Consider the following 20,910-nt stretch of genomic DNA (forward strand, 5'->3'; position numbering starts at 1 on the left):
TCTTCCGTTCTTTCTTTCATTCTATTATTCCTTATATATGTTAATATTTTGTTTGCAAAAGCACGCGAATAATAAATAAATAGTTTTTGTAGCGATGACCTGACCAAATTGTCATAATTTTTACAGACAGTGAAATATCGAAGAATGGCACAATATAGTCTCAAATATTGGAAGATACTTCCATTTATATCTAGCGAAGGGGTGATGTGTGAGGGAATGGGAGGGGTAGGGAGGGTCAGAGAATTTCATATAAGGTTACATACAGTCAGCCTCTAACGAGACGTAAAATGCTTCAGAATAAATTTCCCGTCTTCCATGATGTAAAACGCCAGCTTTGTTTTCAGTAATTATAAAGCAGAACAAAAGGGAACGTGAACACAAAAATGGAGTCTCAAAACTGCGGAATCATGCAAATAACTTTTCAAAGACAATGCTGTCATAAGTTTCAGAATCCTTTTTTATCCATTTTAGTCTAGTTTTTATATCATTATAGTCCATTTTAAATGGTATACTTATCCTATGTATGTATATGCACAGGGTCAATATTTTTTAATATAATGCACCTGTATGTTTTATTCACGTGCTGTATGTATGAGAATTAGTCACAGGTAGGGTATGACTCTCTGTATATAGGCGGGCAGGCAGTCAGGAAGTATTCAAGGTTAACATACACAAAACCATCCTTGGATAGTTTCTAGCAGCAATTTATAGCTATATCCGTATCGACTAATACCTGTATTTACAACCTAGGCAAATGACGGTGTCCTTGTCCACTAGATTTTCTCACGTGGTATTCATTCAGCTGGGATCTCAGCATAAAGCTAAGATCAGTGGAGGGGAACATTTGACACAAATTTTACTATGTCATTGTATAACAATTGATCTCGTGTGCTTTCAACGCACCTTGCCCTCAAATAAAAACACCTAAAATGGAAAGTTCAGTAAAAATGAGTATACTTTTCAGTATATATTCAATGATTATGGCATATATTCAGAGGGATTACTTTGGTAACACCTAAACAGTTTGACAGGTTTTTGTTTAATTGTATCACAATGAAAGTGGTTGAAAGATTTACTCCCAAACGGGCACCGATGAGTCATATGTGGTAGTCTCGTGCATGATGGCGTAGTAAAGTATCGGTAATCTACTATATTACGGCGTACAATTCTTAACAATTTTCTGCAACGTAATCACGGGACTCTGAGTTCAAAGCTATAGTATCTATCATGAACCATATCAGGGTTAAGATTGACGCGGAATTTGGGGAGGGCGTTCAAAAGCGGCACAACCCCCCTCCCAACCCCCCTCCCCTTCCTACCTACTGATTCATTGTCTCTGAAATCGGTTTGTATTTCTGGGAGCAAACTCGAGACTGAATCCATACATACATGAAGACTATGTTAGTTTTCTACTATACGAAGGACAACGTTTTGCATTACAATTACTATCATTTTTAACGCTTGCTGTCGTGATCTAGGCCTTCTGTTGTTTTTGGTGGGTTTTTGTTACCTCGTTTCCTTCCATATACCGAGTGTCACTGTGATAATGCACCTGCATATCTGTTGACTTAAGCCCATAGGCTAAGCGTCATCAATTTGACAGCTTTGTATATATTGAGCTCCTTCTTGAAACCACTTTCTCTTTTCAAAAATTGACAGTCTATGAACTAAATAAAATGAAATAAAAAAAAGGTTAACTGATAACCCAGACATTTTCAGAGTCTTGTGGGAAAAAAGGTTTTCAGTGTATAATACACCGATATATAGTGTTCAAGTATCAGCAATGGCGGCATACAACTGTGATGTAAAAGAAACCCAAATACAAAACAAAACAGTTTTATTTTTCTTCAGATTTTGAAGTAAACTTTCCGTGCATTTGACGCATGCATGAAAGTAGAAATGCAGTCATTTTTATTGTTTGAGCTTCCAATCCATGTACTGCAAAATGGAACCGTACCCAACCCAAAGTTATCTGTTTTTCGGGAGCCGTTTCAGGGGCTCCCGTTTTTGTGAATTAAATTATTCCATGCAGCCTCCACCAAATTGAAAAATAGAAGAAGCAATAGTTGCAAAACCTACCAATGCGATTAATAGCCGCCCTTTGCCACATTGTACTGGTTCCAGAATATATACATGTACACGCTATCAACCTAGCGCTCCTGTTTGTAACAGAAGTCATAGTACCAAACCAGCAATTGCATTGGTACACAAACTGCCGAAAAAACGGGAGCCAGTACAATGCGGCGAAAACTCCCGACCCCCCTCCCCCTCAAAGAGGTGCGAAAAGGCCTACTATACAGTAAAAACACACTCTTAGATAATACAAATGAAATAACCATTTCTGAAAAAACATGGCCAGATCACGTGTTGAACAACATATATGCAAAAGAAAATTCTTCTAAGGGAAGCATTCTAACCCCGCCAGCTTAACCCCGTTTGGAAACATTCCGCGCCATATATAGTGTCTGAGTACGCATGATCACTGGGTGATTTCCTTTGTAAAACCAATTCCCATAATCCACATTTCAGAATGTTGTAAACTAATTGAATTTCCGGTATATTGTCAAAGTTCATGAGTACCTTTGTATAAATGCCTACAGGAAAGAACATCCCATACCAATATCGTATGATGTGCGAAAGTTGACTTTGTCCAACTTTGACAAAGGTTAACATTAATGTCATCATGGAAATCGAGTTGGAAATGTTTTTCTATTTTCTTTATCACTTTCTTAACTCATTTATACATGAGTTGAAAAGAATGTTTCTATCCCAAAAAAAAAATTGAGGAAAATATCCAACAATTCGTAATAAAAACAGAGAAGCGCCAAGAAGATTACAAATATAGGAAAGACAGGTTTTTGAAATATCATCTACCATCTTAACATTATAAACCACCCACTGTGGGCCATGGCACCAGTGGCGTAGGAAGGTCCTTTTGAGTGGGGGGGGGGGCTGAAGACTGATGGCCGGCCTTGGGGAGGGGTCTTAGGGGAGGGGATGTCCCCCTCCCCTTTGGATTTTTTTTGCATTTCCAGGTGGCCTCAGATGCAATTTTTTTTTTTTAAAGGAAGAATGCTAACATGCTTGACATTGAAATCAATGCCATTAATAATGTTTTGTAGCCAGCCTCCATATTTTATATCATATTTGGACTTGATCAAGTCTTCAGCCTCGTATATATGGTGTGAGGGAACAGTGTATCTGTGATATCTCCTGGATGAAATCAGATTTTTCTTAGCTATGTATAGCTAATTTATAGCTATGTAGGCTATAATGTAGTATAATGCTTTGTATAATGTATGTAAGCTATATGATGTATGTAATGTATGTAAGCTATACATTATAATGTGTAACCTATGTATGTATGTATGTATGTATGTATGTATGTATGTATGTGAGCTATGTATAATGTATAGCTATGTACAGCTCATGTAGCCTCTATCCCATTGACCAATGATGGTGGTTGGGTTTGTGTCTCCCAGAAACGACAGCGGGAACCCTGACTTTTATGTCTACCAAGGGAGTTTTTTCTTCTTCAATGTGACATAGGATACATAGTAACACTGCAGCAATAGGCAAATGCGGGTAAACTATTTTCTCTGGTAAACAATTATGTATTGAATGCAAATCTATTAGCTCACTTGGTTCGACTTAAATCGAATATGTAGCTTTGCCTAAGTGAGAAAAGAAAGGGTCAGAAAACAGTTCGGTACAGACGTGTATTATTTGCTGTCAGACGAAATAATCTGTTCCGTTCGAATACACAAAAAAATGTGAGAAAATATGATTTAAAATCTGATAGAAACTTAGCACTGCTCCTCAAATCAACACTTTTTATTTCGATGTGTATTGCAGAGATAGATTTTCGTATACTACTTGTTACCCTTGAACTTCCATTTCTGCACAGTCATGTCGCTATTATCACGTCAAGCTGCTAGCAAATTCACGTGAGCGTGTGCATGCGTAAATTCCACATGTGTACATTTGTATACTCTGCCTCATAACAAATCAGGAGTATCTTTCGATACATTCAGTTACGAAAGAACAAGGTACTGAGTGGTACTGCCAATCGGTAGTTACGAGGAATTCTTCTGAAATCCGGTGAAACGATCGTGGTCTTTCTCTTTGTAGAACTGTCCAGTCCTACAGAGTGTATAAAATTGAGGTTTAGTGCCTGTCATCTTAATTTGGTCGTGAGTGGATTTTTTTTCATTTGTTTTTGTAATAAAATGATATAGGCTACGGTAGCTCTCTTAGTCTCAGTCTTAACTAAAGTGCTTACTGACACTGTTGTTATCTCAAATGTAGGCTACGTACAATAGGAATTAGGATAGGATAGCCTATAGCCTTGTTATCGCAAGAGAAAGAATTTTCATGTTACACAAGTTTAACAATTTACAGTAGCCTAAACAGAACAGTTAAGAAATGACTAGATAAACAGTTGAAGCCTTAAAAAGTTAACTTTAGGTACACAAATAAGAGTAGAAAATTAAATATTTCCAAGAACCTTGTTTCTCAGGTGTTTAAATAACTTGAAATGGTTTGGCTGACTTTGTTGTGAACTGTTGCTATTTAGTACTGTGCCAGTACTGGCTAGTGACAGCTAGTGCTAGGATTGTGACAGTGGACTTAAAACTGTTTCAGTCAAGTGGTACTTGTAGTTGTGGGCCTATCCTTCTTCCTAGGCATTATTAATGGCACCTAATAGAAAATTTGACTTGACTTAAAATAAATTGAGATTAAATACAACGTTCAAATGTTACTGTACCTGCCAGGAAATGACTATTGAGTTGCCGTTTCCATTAAGACAATCGATGGAAGTGGTAACAATTTTGAAGCAGCATGTACCTGTACTTTATAATACAGTACATGCAGATATTAGTAGAAGAGCAATGCCTGTAGGACCTATTGAAATTTTTCACCAATGTTAAAATATACTTTATGTAAAATTTCTCATTCAAGTCACATTCTTTTATAAATGCACAATATATCAAAAATTGTAAAGTCAATTGTGAATGGAAAGCAAACTTTTCGTAAGACAATCATTGTTTAAAATGATTTTCTCCTTTGTAGGGTAGAGGGACTGATATTTGCTAGTCCACAGAGGGGATTCTTCATCCAGATTCCTACTATCTGTTGTGTTCATTTTTCTTCCTTTGAGCGTGGTCTAGCAGAGCCATGGAGCCTACAGCACCTCCTTATGAGGACAGCCCTACAGCTAATCCGAAACACTCGACTAATCCAGTTGATGAAGAGAGTAAGTTATAAATGTCTTAAGATATCTGAACATATACTGTTAAGGCACTTGCATGCCTGAAGTAAGGTACTAGTTGCAATCCTTAGTAATTATAAACAAACTTTTCCACCACCCCCCCTTACACGATATTACGTCTTCACCAAAAATAGCGTGAATAATAAAAACCCAAAGTCCAAACGAAGTTACGATTCGTGACGCACTCAGCTTGAAATCACGATATTACGTATTAGCGTGAATGTAGCAGTCATGTTTGCTATCATGAAGGCTTGGTATCACGATATAGCGTATGATCGTGCTATATAGTTGTGTCATTTACCAAACTTTACAGTATTCAGGTTTCACGATAGAAAACGAATAAGGCCATCACAATACACGATGCCACAGCTGATTTAATCTGGGCGGGAATGTATATTAAACATTCTCTCCACAATTCGTAGCATTGATTTACTTCAAAGCACTTTGTTTTGCCTAAACTGGAACTACTTATTTACCAAATGTCTTTTCTGTCTGTCTGTCTGTCTGTCTGTCTGTCTTTCTTCCCGACTGTAAACTAACTCGGAAAGAGCAAGTCTCTTTTTCCTTTCTTTTCTTCAAATCAAATTGTTATGAAAAGCCGAAATAAGATTGCATCTTTGGAAAATCAGTAACGAGTACGTGTGCTTTAATAATCAAGTCATGGAACTCCCATTCAGTACTGTATGCTCAGGAATTTTCTAAATCATATATATGCTGTAATATATGTACCCTATAGTATATTATGCAGTGTGGTATCCACAAATGTCCATAACAGTAGTTCTACTGTACAGCTTGTCATAGGTTACAGTAACAGAATCATTCACTGTACCACCACTACCAGTCTATCATACAATATGTCAATTTTGTTTATTTAAGGTAGTCTGTTCAAAGTTGATTTCTTTTTCTTCTCGATACAACACCTCATTGTCGAGCACAATGTTGAGCTCTAGAATTATACAAAGGGATTCTAGTGTTACAAATAGTATGATTCGGCTATAAGATTTGAGATGGATCAAATGAATCAAATCATATCAAATGAATCCTCTATGTATGTACAGTATAACACAGCTCAAGATTTCAAAATGGGCTACTGTATGATCATGGCTTGTGTTGTACAGTACAATTAGATCAAAAAAAAAGTATGTTTACAAAATGAAAATTAGAAATGACTCCCTATAAAGCTTTATACCATCAATCTCCCCCACCACATACTATCCCTTTCTTCTCCCCTCCCCCCCCCCAAAAAAAAATATGGGAAAATGTGTACGGTATGTACAGTAGTAATTGGTTCAAGCAAACTAGAACTTATCACCATGCTGGTCTCTCCACAGATGAGCATGTTTTATTGTAAATTAAACCCAAACGTGTAAAATAAATTAAATAATATCAGCAAGTACAGTACTGTACTTCAGCAAGCTAAGTTAAAGCTAAACATTCTACTATATAGATTCATTGTAATATACAGGAAGGAAGCAAGACTTCCTTACATTGATGAGCTAGGCATATCAGCCTACACTTCCCTAGTCTAGCCTTCTTAACCAGTAACTAAAGAAAACTACAAACTTGGTCATAATTTGCTTAAAAATGCTATAAATTGCACTGTAAAATGTCTACCAACTAAGCTGCTTTCCTTCCCACGTAATAAAATTCTATCAAGCTAAAAAAATTTAATTGATGTTAGTAGATAGTTAGTCTGATATATCTTGCAATTTGCCAAAGTCTATACCTTTTCTTCTATGCACAGGGTTATTGGGTATGTATACAATATTTCACCAATTCTTTTCATATTGCACCTTAATGGACATTTGTGTAAAAGATTTGTGGAATCATGTTAATATCAGCAGTGTTAAATTGTCGTTGTTTTGTATTGTTCTGGTCTGTTTACATCATGGGTTGTCCATTTTTGCAACAGACATCGATATATTTTTGGTTTTCAATCTCAAAACTTGCAATGTGACGGTTTTGGTCCAGTGAGATGACCCAACATAAGATGAACGTAACGTTGTAGTTCACTGATCAGATTTTTACTCTGTTCTGGAGCTGCCACGGAGCTGTCACACTATTTCATAGCCAAATATATATACAAAGGAGAGGAACAAAATCATTTAAGGAAGTCATTCAGGTTGGACCAATAAACTGGTACAGAAAATATAGCAACAGTAACTTAAAGGCATTGCCTACAGTACTATAGCGGTATCTGTTGTTACAAGGTTGTATTATACTGTACTGTATGTCTAATCCAGTGTATATTAACCTTTTCCACTACTTTTAATCCTTAGTAATTATAAACAAACTTTTCCACCCCCCCCCCCTTTGCCAGTTGTGGATTATTGCTTTGTGCATTAAAGTATGGTTCAAACCTATGGGTTTGTACCACTTAGAGTCCTGCCTCGCACCCCTGGTCCTGTCTCTCTCCCCTCCTCCCCCTGATTAGGAATCACACATTTAGGACTTTTAAATGCTGTGTGTTGCTAATCTATGTTGAAGAATCTACTTGAATTTTAACTGAAGGCTTTTGTCTTTCCACCACAGTACCAACATGGGATGGTAATGTATATTTCAAAAAGTCTTTAGTGTAAATGTTGCATAGTGCAATACTCTATTATTCTTACTAACACAGTCGCATTAACACAAATGGAAACTTTAGACAAGAGGTGCTGTTAAAAAATGTTTGTGGAATGGTGTGTAATTGAGTTGTTGGAGATTGAATGCCTAATGAGGTCAAAGTTTAGAACAGTCCATTATTTTGAAAGTATTCACAAAATGCAAATTTGCTGCAAAAATGGTGACACATTCTGACACTTATATTTCCCGAATTCTTTTGAAAATTCTTTGATCGTAAAAGACACATGAGCATACAGAATTCAGTCCATTAAAAAGGAAGTGATACTTTAAAATGATATTAAATGACTGTTGGCTTCGATAAAATACATGCAAAGTATGCAGTTAATACTACAGGTCCATAATTTAGACAAAATGTCAATGCACACAAAAACTAAATTTTAATAAGCTTTTGATGCTTGGATGTACAATACCTTATATTAATACAGTACTTACAGTAGTAATATAATTCTAATTGTAGAATTGTAGTAGCAGTAGTGGTAGTGCTTGATAAATGCATGCTTCATTAACTATTGAGTTCCCCACGCATGTGTAGAACCTACAAAATATACTGTAGTAGAAAATGCTGGTCTTTGCTTGCTGGTACTTTCAAATTTGCATATACGTAGAATCATCTTTGAATTTAGTGCACAGACAGCTTAAACTTAACACATGTTGGCTTCGTTGTTTCAATTTCCAAACCTCGATCCAGGCTATATAGTACACTACTTGCAAGCTTTGATATCAAACCTGAGGTACAATACTGTATACTAGGTACAGTAGTTGTGCTCTACCTCTTTCCAAGTTGAATCTGGCCAGCTTCAGTCAAAGGTGTTGACCTTATGTCAAATGAGATATCAATATCTTCTTTAAAAAATGTTTTTTTACACCTTTGGTATCTTTATTGGTAACTTTCTTCTGTCAATTGGAATATATTTGGATACAAAGTCAAAAACGTTTTACAAGTAATGATAAGTACATACATATCTAGATGTTAGCTGTGTCCTGTTCAAGCTTTGTTTAATCCCTGCTTTGTTTCAATCCTTGCTTTGTTTTAATCCCTGCTTGCAATCACAAACCTCAAGATTTGCTACATCTGTGTAGCACGTACAGTATACAATGTTTACAGGATTAATCACTGTTGGATAGGATACTTCTGTGTACATACTGCTGATAGCAAGCAACAGTATTGAAGCTGCTGTTAATATGAATTACTGGATTCAGTGGATTGTTTATACTTTCGGACACATTACATGATTACCTGGCCATCATGTACACTCTACTACTGTATGTGGCACTAATATAGCAATACATGTATAACAGTATATATTTGAAAGCTGCTACATGTAGGTTATCAACAATGGATTTTTACATTATGAGACATTATCTTTGTCATAATAAACATGTTACCGGTGTGGCACACATTGTTATAACATTATACCTGTTTGGAAGTTAGCCTGCCAAAGTGGCATTTAGTCTCTGCATGGTAGGCTGTCATTGTGTCATGCACTGTATATACATGCTATACAGGAACGCAGTCTTACCGTTTGTTTAATCATCCTCATGTGTCGGTGTTTATATACAAATTCGTTCATCAAATCGCTGCTTCCCATGCAATGCTTGTGGCATATAATCGTGTTACTTTGTTTCAATAAATCATATTTGGTTTCATTGGCCAGCAGTTTTATGAATTATTAATCAATTTGTAATTGAAGGTTTATAACCACAGTCTTTACATAAGAAACTTAACATTTTAAAGTAAATTATACTTGTACAATGCATACTGCACATATGTACACAATTAAAAAATATATTAATTTAAGTACAGTTCATAACTGTCACTGCAACTACTAACTTCTGTAGTAATATTAACGTTGGTTCTCTGCGCTCCACTAATATAAAATTCTTTCAATGTGCAACTGTGTGCATACCATGGTATTTACAATACTTTGTATAAATATGCACCATTTGCTGTTTGCTTTTCTATATTCTTGTTGTTGCTCTATTTGTATCCTTATTCTTTGTTTGTGTCTGGAAGTACAGTAAAGTACCTACAGTATATTATATACAGCTATGGGGATATCAATATTCATATTCATGTATCAATATTCATGTCTGGAAGTACAGTACAGTACATTATGTATATGGGGATATCAATATTAATGTTCATGTATCAATATTCATGTCTGGAAGTACAGTACAGTACAGTACCTACAGTATATTATATACAGCTATGGGGATATCAATATTCATATTCATGTATCAATATTCATGTCTGGAAGTACAGTACAGTACATTATGTATATGGGGATATCAATATTAATGTTCATGTATCAATATTCATGTCTGGAAGTACAGTACAGTACCTACAGTACATTATATACAGCTATGGGGATATCAATATTCTTAGTTTCTGTCTGAAAGTACAGTACAGTATACACATAATGAATGGTTATGATTGCAATAGTGCAAATATTTCATGAGTTGAAAGATGGAATGTTCCATTCAACAAGGCGCAGCCGAGTTGAATGGAACAAATTACATCTTTCAACGAATGAAATATTTGCACTATTGCAGGAATGGAAACCATTCATTATTTGTTTTATACAACACCTTCAAATTTGGATATAATTGGATGTAAAATGCACTCATGCAACAGATTGTTTTGTACAGACAGGTTTCTCTGCTCTCTTACCGTTGAAAAAAGTGCTACCAAAAAAGTATAACGCATGGTTCTATCATCATAGCGTGCAATAGAGCGGATTTTGCATTCAATCGACGAGCAATTGACCAATCAAATGGCCGGAATATAATTAGGTGTTGTATAATACATTATGTATAGCTATGGGGATTCTTGGCCATACCTTTGGGCAATTAATAGCAAGAAGCATTCAAAATACTTTAATGTGACATTTAGGTTCCAGGGATGGTCAGGAAAGAACTTGGGATTATGGGAGATGACTTCTGCTACAAAGGGGGCACAGGAGGGGGGGGGGCAGGTGGGTGGGTGGGTCAGGGTTAGATCACTGACTAAAACATGCCCAGTATTATGACATCTTTGTTTCAACTTGGTATCTAGCATCTTTGGTTGACAGTCACGGAAACTCTTTCTACACCTCAGGACATTCCGAGAATCGTGGTGACCGTCAGACAGATGAAGCAAGCAGGGAGGACAATGACACTTACTTCGCAGATAATAAAATATCCATCCCAGAATATGGGGATTCGGTGAGTTGTTACTTTTTAGGTTATTTTTTTGGGTGGAAATAAATACAGTATAGAACTTTATAATTTTATAATGTGTAGACAGTGTCCTTTAGTGACTTTACTTCCAGTACTTTAACTATGGCTGGAACCACCAAACATTTGTGTGATATCCATCTGTAGCTCCCTGATGTGAAGAAGCACAAGAAATGTGAAAATATGTCAGGGACAACCCTAACTAAATATAGGTGTGGGAACTGGCTGTTACTGTACGTGTGTATGCGTGTGTATGTATGTATGTGTGTGTGGTGGTGCTTGCAGAGCATCACATTATAAGATAAGCACTTCAGTAATATTATATATTGATATTAACAATTATGACGTTAATATGCAATTAGGACATTAATATTAACAATTTTGAGGAAGCAATAAACCTTGCGCAAGATCGTGATACGTGGCGGAGGTTACTCACTGAGCATGTCGGATAGACGAGACTCAACTTACTACTACTACTACTAATATTATATATTGTTTGATCATTTATAGATTATTTTAACTGCCATGACATTTGTGTATTTGGCAGAATTGATATAAATATATCTGAGTGGTCCTTTGGCATGGCAGATGTTCCCAATCAAATAATTGAGCAAACAAACGTGATACATTACACGATTGCATCGATATCGTCAATTTCTAGGATAAAATTGCTATGCACAGTATTTACAGCAATTTGCCCATACTGTATGTATTTAAACATTTTGCAATATGCAACTGTACTTGATGAATTATTTCCCCATCTATGGCCCTTTAGAACTTAAAATGTGTATTTATAAATTTATGGATATTTCATGCTCCCCCCCTACTTTTCCCCTTCCTTTTTAGGATATTAAGATACAACAAGTTCTCAAATTTCTTTATTGTTCCTTTTTTCTGTCAGTACTCTTTCAGTTTTCGCAAGTTATGGGCTTTCACTGGACCGGGGTTTCTGATGAGTATAGCCTATTTAGATCCAGGAAACATCGAATCAGACCTGCAGTCAGGATTTCATGCGGGATATTCGGTACGTCAGCAAAAAATCAGAAGTTAAAGAAATATTGTTCTCGTTGTTTTTGTTACGACACAAGCATTTTAATACTTTTAAGGTCATCATCTTATCTGTATACCTGCTTCTAACAAATGTTTCCCATGGTATTCCACTGTACAGTATTTCCAAGCAGTCATGTCCAGTGAAAACAGCAAAGTCAGCTATTTTTTGTCCCTAGTGGATCACCTTTAGGCAACATTTTGATGATTCTCTTCCTTTAACACAGGAAAGAGGATTGTTATTCTGTAGTTTGTTTTGTATATAACCAGGTGCGTGAAGGTCATTTTGTTATCTGGATGATGTATATTTACATGTTTCCCACACGGTCTGGAAAATGGGGACAGTAGGGGAACGGAAGAAGAAAAGCGATTTCTGTGTCTTACTGGTTCTTTTAGAAACACACATTTTCCTCTCCCACATTTCTCCCACATTCTCCCACATTTAAAAATACACAGGCTTCCTCCCCACATTTAGAAAGGTTTGGGCACATATGACTGTATGTGTGAAACTGGTACCTATCTTAAAACCTGTGTCCTTGCTTCAGGTCAATAACGTTAATTTTTGTCATAGTTGTTGTAGGATCGATATTATACATCATACGACCTTCCTGCAATCTTTTCCATGTACTTTGTTTTGGCCGCAGTTGTTATGGGTACTCCTCCTAGCCACCTTGCTCGGTCTTTTACTGCAACGGCTCTCTGCGAGACTGGGCGTAGTTACGGGTATGCACCTGGCAGAGGTGTGCTACCGTAAATACCCGACGGTGCCACGTATCCTCTTATGGATCATGGTAGAGATAGCCATCATTGGCTCAGATATGCAGGAGGTCATCGGAACTGCCATAGCATTTAATCTTCTCTCAAATGGAAAGTAAGTACTATCAACAGTGCAAGGTTTAAAGAGTATCTTTAATGTTATATATCCCTCCCCCACCTCCCCACCTCCCCACCTCCCCCACCTCCCCTCCCCCTCAAATAAATGCTAGAAAGACAAATATCCAACAAGTATGGTAGAAAGACAGAAATAACTATAACTGCATTTGCCTGCAAAATATGCAGTATTATGGTGCGCATGGAGTGCTGGCAGTATTAGGAAGAACTTTTCGATTGTTCTTGGTGTTATTTTTGGGCGGACAACACACCAGGGAGTATAGTCCTGTAGGTGCCTACAAAATGAGGGCGCTTGAGAGCGCCGTGACAGGCTCAGAACAAGTAGGTTAAGCAGCTAGCCCCTTAAACTGCAAATGTACAGAGACTATGTGAAACTTTAATTATCAACGTCCAGTCGTGTAGGTATCGTTCAATTGGCCGGTAATGCCAATATTGTAGCGCGCACGTGCACTACAATTAAAAAAAGCAGGGAAATGTTGGTCAGTTATGATTACACTTGAATATCTGTAGCACCTGAGAGTAGAATGTCTGTCTCAAAATTCCCAAAACTTATTAAATCTTCCAGAAGGCCTTGTTCCATTGATTGATTGTCCTTACCTAACCTTTTTGCATGCAATTAATTTCTTCTAGAAAGTCATTGCCAATAGGTTTCCTCACATTCGTATAGTAACCTAGATGCTTTGTTCATCAGCTTCCTCCTTACTATAATTCCATTTTTGTCCTCTGGTTTCAGAATTCCTTTATATGGCGGTGTCCTCATCACCATCACAGATACGTTTGTTTTCCTTTTCTTGGACAAGTACGGTAAGTAGAAAAGAGAGATCATTTTTAACAAATATCAGTGAAACTAAGTGCATATTCTCACCGAGTTAGGACAATTTCTCTCTATACTGTACTGTAATGTCCCGCTTCAGAGCACTCATAGTGTCAGTATTGGCAGTATGAATATCATGTTTCTATCAGATAATGGTTAGGAACTGTTCATACTGTCAGTACAAGTGCTTTGAAGCATGATATGATTGGACAGTATAGAGTGGTACTAGCATTAGGATCACATTAGGAACTCTTCATACTGCTAGGATGAGTGCTTTGAAGCATGATAAGGGAGGACTGTTAAGAGAGGTATTAGCTAATTAGGAAATTGTCCTAACTGGCTGATATTCCACTCAAAGAACACGATGGGACGATTCCTAAGTTAAAGGGTTGGTTCAGGTGTTTGACATGTCTATTTTGTATGAAAGAGCACAAGAAGACAGTGAAGAACAGTGAAGAAACTACCATGATAGCATGCTCTGTTAAGGAGATATGACACTTTGAAGATATCAAAATTTCTTTGAAAATGACTGTTGTAGAAAGACTAACTGTGAGGGTGTGATGTCACATCCTCACTTCCTTAACATGTGTGAATATATTTGTTTAAAAATTATTTACATTTTTTAACACATTTCAAAATAATATAATCAAAAATTCTTCAGATGTTTAATCTCAAATACTTCCTTTGACAAATATGAGATCTCCTGACATATCTTTTGGTTGAAAGTCATGAAATCTCACAAAATATTTAGAAAAAAAAACAAAGACTTTTCAGGAATGTGAGGATGTGACATCACAGCTAGTCAGATTTCAGCAGTTTCTACACAATCTGATAAAAATTTACACTTGAATATCTCTTTAACCGAAAAAGATATTTAAACAGTTTTTTCACCATTGTGTTTCTTTTATTGTCCTCTTTCATATAACATAAACTTGTATGACAACTGAACCAATCCTTTAATAGTACAAACATAAAGAAACTGATAAGTGTTTTTTGAACAAAGAATTTAAGAACCGCACAACACCTGTTTTAATGCAGTTTTGTAGCATGTTCTTCTAACATGACAAGCCCACCTCTCTTGTTTGGAGATAATCAGATGAGTTTTGTTTTGTGCTATTTGTACGTTCCTGAGATTTTCTCCTGGTTGAAAGCCAGTGTCTCCTGGGCATTTTACTGTATGTCTTTTTCCCTTTAATAACAGTGATGTTTGCTGCATCCAACCCTCCACCCCCCCCCCCCTCATTGCTGTTGACAATGTCTGTTTGTTTCATTCACAGGTCTTCGAAAATTAGAGGCTTTTTTTGGTTTCTTAATCACAACTATGGCTATTACATTTGGTTTAGAGGTCAGTTAAAATTTTCTATTTTAATTTTGCTACCCCATCAGTACAACTTTGAATAATCAATGTCACTGATTGGGAAATGATGTGCTCCTCCTCTTCATGTTTGCTACCATGTCTTACCCCCATACCCCCTCCTCCATACCCCACGACCAAATAGGAAGGGTAAAATGTACTGACAAGTATCAAGTATTTATTTGTAACACAGATAATAAACCCATTGGGATGACCTGAATGTAAACAAAGAAAAAAAACCATTGATACAAAAAAAAAAAGAAAAAAAAAAAAGGAGGGAATAATTTAAAGTTCAAATTTTGTGTAATAGTCTTGAGGGGTGTGAAATTTGTCTGGTATGAAAAACTATGGTGCCTGTGTAGAAAAATATTTTAAAAAAAGACTTACGTCTTTGACATTTTTTGGGACATTTGACATCTTTGCATAGCATTTGGCAATGCGATACTGGATAAATATAATGGGGGAAAAAATGGTTTTTCAACAATTTTGGTCAGTGATGAAGTCTTCACATTGAAACATGTACTCTCCAACAAAAGCAAACGTCCTGAGAAGACAAGATTTCTGATTAGACACCACTACCCTCCATATGATTACTATCGATCAAAAAATATTTTTATGTGGGGGGGCGAGGGGGGGAAGAGGGTGTGCCAAGATTTCTACACCCACTCCATGACATAATTCCATACAGTATTTTCTTATGTCTGGCCAAGGCCATGGTTTCAAGTTTTACAACATACCCCCATCGCCATTCTCCTCTCCTTTTGTAGAAACTAACTAAACTTATCTAAACTTATCACGTTCATTAATAACCGTGTGTAACCCACGAGGGCACTGTTTATAGTACGTCTGGAACCATCCCTAAACCGAGAACATGCATGGCACCAGTTCCTTTCCTTGTATTGCGGGATGTACTTATATTGCTTCCTGTGTTACTTCCGGCCTACATCAGAACCCAAACAGTGGAGTGTAAATGGTTCAACGCTGTATGTGTCACTAATATTTTCACAATCTTATCTCCCCCGCAGTTTTTCACGGTCACGCCCGACGTTAAAAGCATTGCCCGTGGTCTGTTTGTTCCAGGCTGTAGTAATTGTGACCAACAAGCTACTTTACAGGCAGTTGGTATCATAGGGGCTATTATCATGCCACATAACCTATATCTGCATTCAGCTCTGGTCAAGGTCAGTTTTATTTCTCCAAGAGGTAAAAAAGAGAGCATTTCGCCTTCAATGATATATCTCACAGCTACAGTATGTAGCGTGTTGTGATTCTTAACTTAAATACCGTCACCCACTTTCAAAACACTCCTCCACCTCCCTCTGTCCCTGATCTAAAAAAACGTGCAACATTAGATTCAACTGTTTGTCATGTTTACTACAAACAATACAAAGTTCTTTACTTTGTGGTTGATTTTACCAGTTTTATGTTCAAATGACAATAAAAAACTGCCCTGGTATGTAATGTAGGTACAATATCAACGTTGAAACAGGTCTTGGGTTAGTGTTTATTCTCATGTTGAAATGCGGCAGCCTTTCATGAGGTTTGAAATGAAGCATAACATTGATTGTAACTCCACAACTGACATTTAAAAATGTGCTTGTTACAAAGATATGATCATTATGCACTCATATCAGCTCATCTCCAGGGGTGCAATCATTTATACTTTTAGAATACCACTTAGAATAAGTCAAGGAGCCTCAGCTTCCCCATCCCCAAAATATTCTTAGCGTACAGTACATAATGTATAACATTTATGTGCGGTATTAACCTAAAAAGTTGAAAATTCTTCAACAATGTTCCAAAAGTGCAAAATCCCTTTAACCAAAATTATTTGAGACGGCAGGGGAACCCCTCAAATCCTCCTCTGGAAAAAATAACATCCTTGGCCTTTCCCCTCCCCCCACCATAACAAAATATGATGATTTTGCCCCCCATTGTCTCACCACATCTTTATCTCAATTTTGTAAATAAGGTTTCCTATAGAATCATTCCCACCTAACATTAAAGCCATTTTCATTTTCAAGAACCTTTATAAGTTTACATAAAAAACCTTTAAGCCAAACTTCTCTTGAAATCACATCCCTGCCTCCTTGTGGGTTGTACCAAGTGAAACAGCAGTGTGATCTCTGGTTTACACCGTATGCAAGGTGCTGTGGCTTCTGACTGGCGCCCCAAGCAAGGAAAAATGGCCATACGGGGGGGGGGGGGGGGGGGATCACCACCAACAAAAAGGTGGTTAGCTCAGTTGGTAGGACCTTTGGTTTGCAACACAGAGGGTCACTGGTCTGATTCCTGTTCTAGCCATAAATGTCTTTGCTCTTTTCCAATCAAGAACCTTTAATTAGTTTTACATTTTACGGATACCTTCTCATCTTCTCTTCCTCGCTGTTTGCAGTCGAGAGAGGTCGACACCCGTAGGAAAGACAAAGTGAGGGAAGCAAACAGATATTTCTTTATCGAGGCTACCGTCGCCCTCATGGTATCTTTCGTTATCAACCTCTTCGTTGTCTGCGTCTTTGCGGAGGGGTTAAACAACCAAACAAGCCTAGATATTGTAAGTACTCTTAACTGTTCTCTTTCAGATATGACACTCACATTTTGCTCTGCATTTCATGATATCAGGCACTGCTGGTCTTCTACATAGATAATCTCTACTTGTTTGATATTTGATGCAGCCTTGCTGCAGGGCATTTTGCAGCCGCTGCAGCTTTTCGTTATGACATGGAGTAATCTGTATCCACCATAATGACAGATCTGTTTCACAATTTCTTGGGATATGCCAGGGTTTAAAATATTCCAATATCTTCCCTTCCCCCCCCTCCCCTCCCATGGTACTTACTTACCTCCCCCATTCCCCTCCCATGGTACTCATTTGGCATGACCCAAAGACAGGGCCCATGTTAGACACTGAACTAGAGTGCGGCTACCATATACTTGCGACATCATGTCGCCTGGACTAAGACTAGCCTGTCCTGCTTTCATAAAGTACCTTCAGCTTGGACAATTTAAACAAAATATAAAAATATAATCTACCAGTATGTCCTGGCATTGTATGTGTGGGAAATATTATTCCTCCTTCTTTTCCCTAATGTCAGCGACTAATCCCACATATCCCATCAGAAGCTATGGAAACACCCATGTGCAGCAACTGCCGAGGTGAATTTAAAGAGAAATAAGTTGTCATAAAATACCTCAACTTAACCGAGCATATCGTTCTGTTATTCTGACAGAGTTGAGAATTAATGGAGATACAACACATTCCTCTGTGATCTTGACATATAACGTAGACACAACACATTCCTCTGTGATCTTGCCATATAGCTTTAATGGGGTCACTACTCTGGGTTATAATTTTTTTTGTGCCAATATCCTTATGTTTTTCATCAGATTAATTCATCTTTTGTTCTCCATTGTCACTCTTCCTTACCTGTCAGAACAAGAAATGTGTGAATCAAAGCATCAAGGTTGACTACGAGCACGTGTTCCCTCCTAACAATGAAACAATTGGTAATATGGACATCTATAAAGGGGTAAGCACACTAACACTTAAGAATAAGTAAATGGAATCTTCAAATTGGGTTCTCAGTTTGTTAATGCTTGAGTAGAGGTAGAGGAGCACAAATGATAGGTGCGGTAACAGTTAGGTAGCGGTTGGACTGTTATTAGGTAAGAATAGCCTCGGTAGCATCACCCTGGGGGGGCCAATAAGGTAGCGGTCAAGCTGTTAAGACTTCTGTTTTCACGGATGTCCGCTTTTAAACTTTCATCAGTTATGAAATATGGGTAAAATCGTTGCTGTTTTTCATGTATGACCTTATTACACCTTGAGAGGTTGATATGGTAGAAGTTAGACTATACTGCAAGCTTTTGCACAGTTACTGTACAATAACTGAAAAACTCACCTTCCAATGCATATGTGGCACAAAAGTAAAGCTTGGAACGCATCATTATAAGACAGAAGTGTGTAATTCCAATGCATTGTACATCGTAATATAAGATAGTAAGGTAGGGTTTGTGGAATTGTTTTTGTGGTACAGGCATCTTACATGTATCGTTGGGCAAAGAACACTCTGTCGATTTCATCAACCCACTCTCTGTTTAATTTCTTCACCAGGGAGTCTTTTTAGGTTGTCAGTATGGTGCGGCAGCACTCTACATCTGGGCAGTTGGGATTCTAGCCTCAGGTCAAAGTTCAACAATGACTGGTACCTATGCTGGACAGTTTGCTATGGAGGTAAGCTGTCATTTAGATTTGGTGATTTCAACTGAAAGTCTTCTACATCTGTTACAAATTTTCTACAGCAGCATTGGACAGGCAATTTTGACAGCAGGGTTATCTATTTATGAACAGATCTATCTTGCAATAACAGGTTGGAGTGATTCTATCAATGCTTAAGTACTGCATAGCCTTTTATTTTTCTGCAGAGTGTAAAAAATATTTATATAACTTTTGTCTATGTGGAGAGAATTTAAGCCCTTAGTTTGACATAAATCCAAAAAACTAGAGAAGAAAACATTTGATGCCGAAGTGTTATAACAGCAAGCTGCTTCAATGAGTGGAATGATAGGAACTTTCTCAGAACAGTTACTCTATTTCTAGATACTCTTATGTTCTTTGAACAGTTTTTTTTTATGCTGGCTACTATTTAGTCAGTCTTGTAGGTAGTTTCCTAGATTTTGTTTTCTGAAATAATAATGAACTGAAAATAACCACACAGGAGGTGTTACATAACCTCCAAAACTTGGGATTAAAGTCAGGCTTGAAAGTAGGCTGCCTAGAATTTAGGCTGGTGGATGGACAGACAGACAGACAGACAAACAGATAATTAAATGGATTCAACAAGTGGATACACTTAGGATATACCAGTAGGCTGGCAAGTAGACAGGCAAGCAGGTAGATAGATGGGCTTAGAGGTAGGCTGCCTCTAGTAGATAGGCAAGCAGGAAGATAGTTGGGCTTAGAGGTAGGCTGCCTCTAGTAGATAGGCAAGCAGGAAGATAGATGGGCTTCGAGGTAGGCTGCCTCTAGAAGATAGGCAAGCAGGTAGATAGATGGGCTTAGAGGTAGACAAATAGACAGGCAAGCAGGTAGATAGATGGGCTTAGAGGTATGCTGCCTCTAGTAGATAGGCAAGCATGTGGGGAGATGGGCTCTGAAATAGGCCAGTACATGTCCAGCAGGGGGGCAAGCAGGCAGGTAGGCAAACTTCCTGTAGAATTATCCATCCCACCACTAAAATGAAACAATCTCTTCTTCCTAGGGTTTCTTGAACATCAAATGGGCTCGTTGGAAGCGAGTGTTGTTCACCCGGTCCATAGCCATCATGCCAACGCTCTCTATCGCAGTATTTAAGGGAGTTTATCAACTCACAGGCATGAATGATCTACTTAATGTTCTCATGAGTATGCAGGTATGTACCCTTATAAGTTTGAACTTTGACATTTGGAAGGTATCAGGCTAAAACTGTTGTATAACAGATAGTCTTTCATTCACATTTTAGGATCCCCAAGTCAGTCACGGGGAATAATTAATTTTTTAATTTTGTTATTTTGTAGACCAGTTTTGATATGGCCAAATTTCGTTTCTTATCAAATACTTAAGTTCTTTATGAAAAATTGCTGTATACATCTTTGAACTTGTATAACATTGTGACCATTTTGCATAGCATTTTGCATAGCATTTTGCATAGC

General features: G+C 37.4%; 1 protein-coding gene across 6 annotated transcripts in view; it reads left to right on the plus strand.

The window, feature by feature from the left end:
• Positions 1-3,934: 3,934 nt before the first annotated feature.
• LOC139958796 (natural resistance-associated macrophage protein 2-like) overlaps positions 3,935-20,910 on the plus strand; it is a 32,687-nt gene continuing 15,711 nt past the window's right edge. Inside the window, exons 1-13 of one of the 6 annotated variants that reach the window (XM_071956134.1) lie at positions 3,935-4,193; positions 5,074-5,257; positions 7,805-7,819; positions 10,953-11,101; positions 12,015-12,137; positions 12,805-13,031; positions 13,785-13,855; positions 15,143-15,210; positions 16,245-16,400; positions 17,615-17,773; positions 18,654-18,749; positions 19,334-19,453; positions 20,481-20,630. In XM_071956134.1, coding sequence (XP_071812235.1) covers positions 5,179-5,257; positions 7,805-7,819; positions 10,953-11,101; positions 12,015-12,137; positions 12,805-13,031; positions 13,785-13,855; positions 15,143-15,210; positions 16,245-16,400; positions 17,615-17,773; positions 18,654-18,749; positions 19,334-19,453; positions 20,481-20,630 — 1,413 coding nt within the window. In that variant the 5' untranslated portion in view covers positions 3,935-4,193; positions 5,074-5,178. The remainder of the gene's footprint in view (positions 4,194-5,073; positions 5,258-7,804; positions 7,820-10,952; positions 11,102-12,014; positions 12,138-12,804; positions 13,032-13,784; positions 13,856-15,142; positions 15,211-16,244; positions 16,401-17,614; positions 17,774-18,653; positions 18,750-19,333; positions 19,454-20,480; positions 20,631-20,910) is intronic. The other 5 variants (XM_071956136.1, XM_071956137.1, XM_071956135.1 and 2 more) reach the window with 5 other exon arrangements.

The sequence above is a fragment of the Apostichopus japonicus genome, chromosome 18 (genome assembly GCF_037975245.1).
Source record: "Apostichopus japonicus isolate 1M-3 chromosome 18, ASM3797524v1, whole genome shotgun sequence".
Classification (NCBI taxonomy): domain Eukaryota; kingdom Metazoa; phylum Echinodermata; class Holothuroidea; order Aspidochirotida; family Stichopodidae; genus Apostichopus; species Apostichopus japonicus.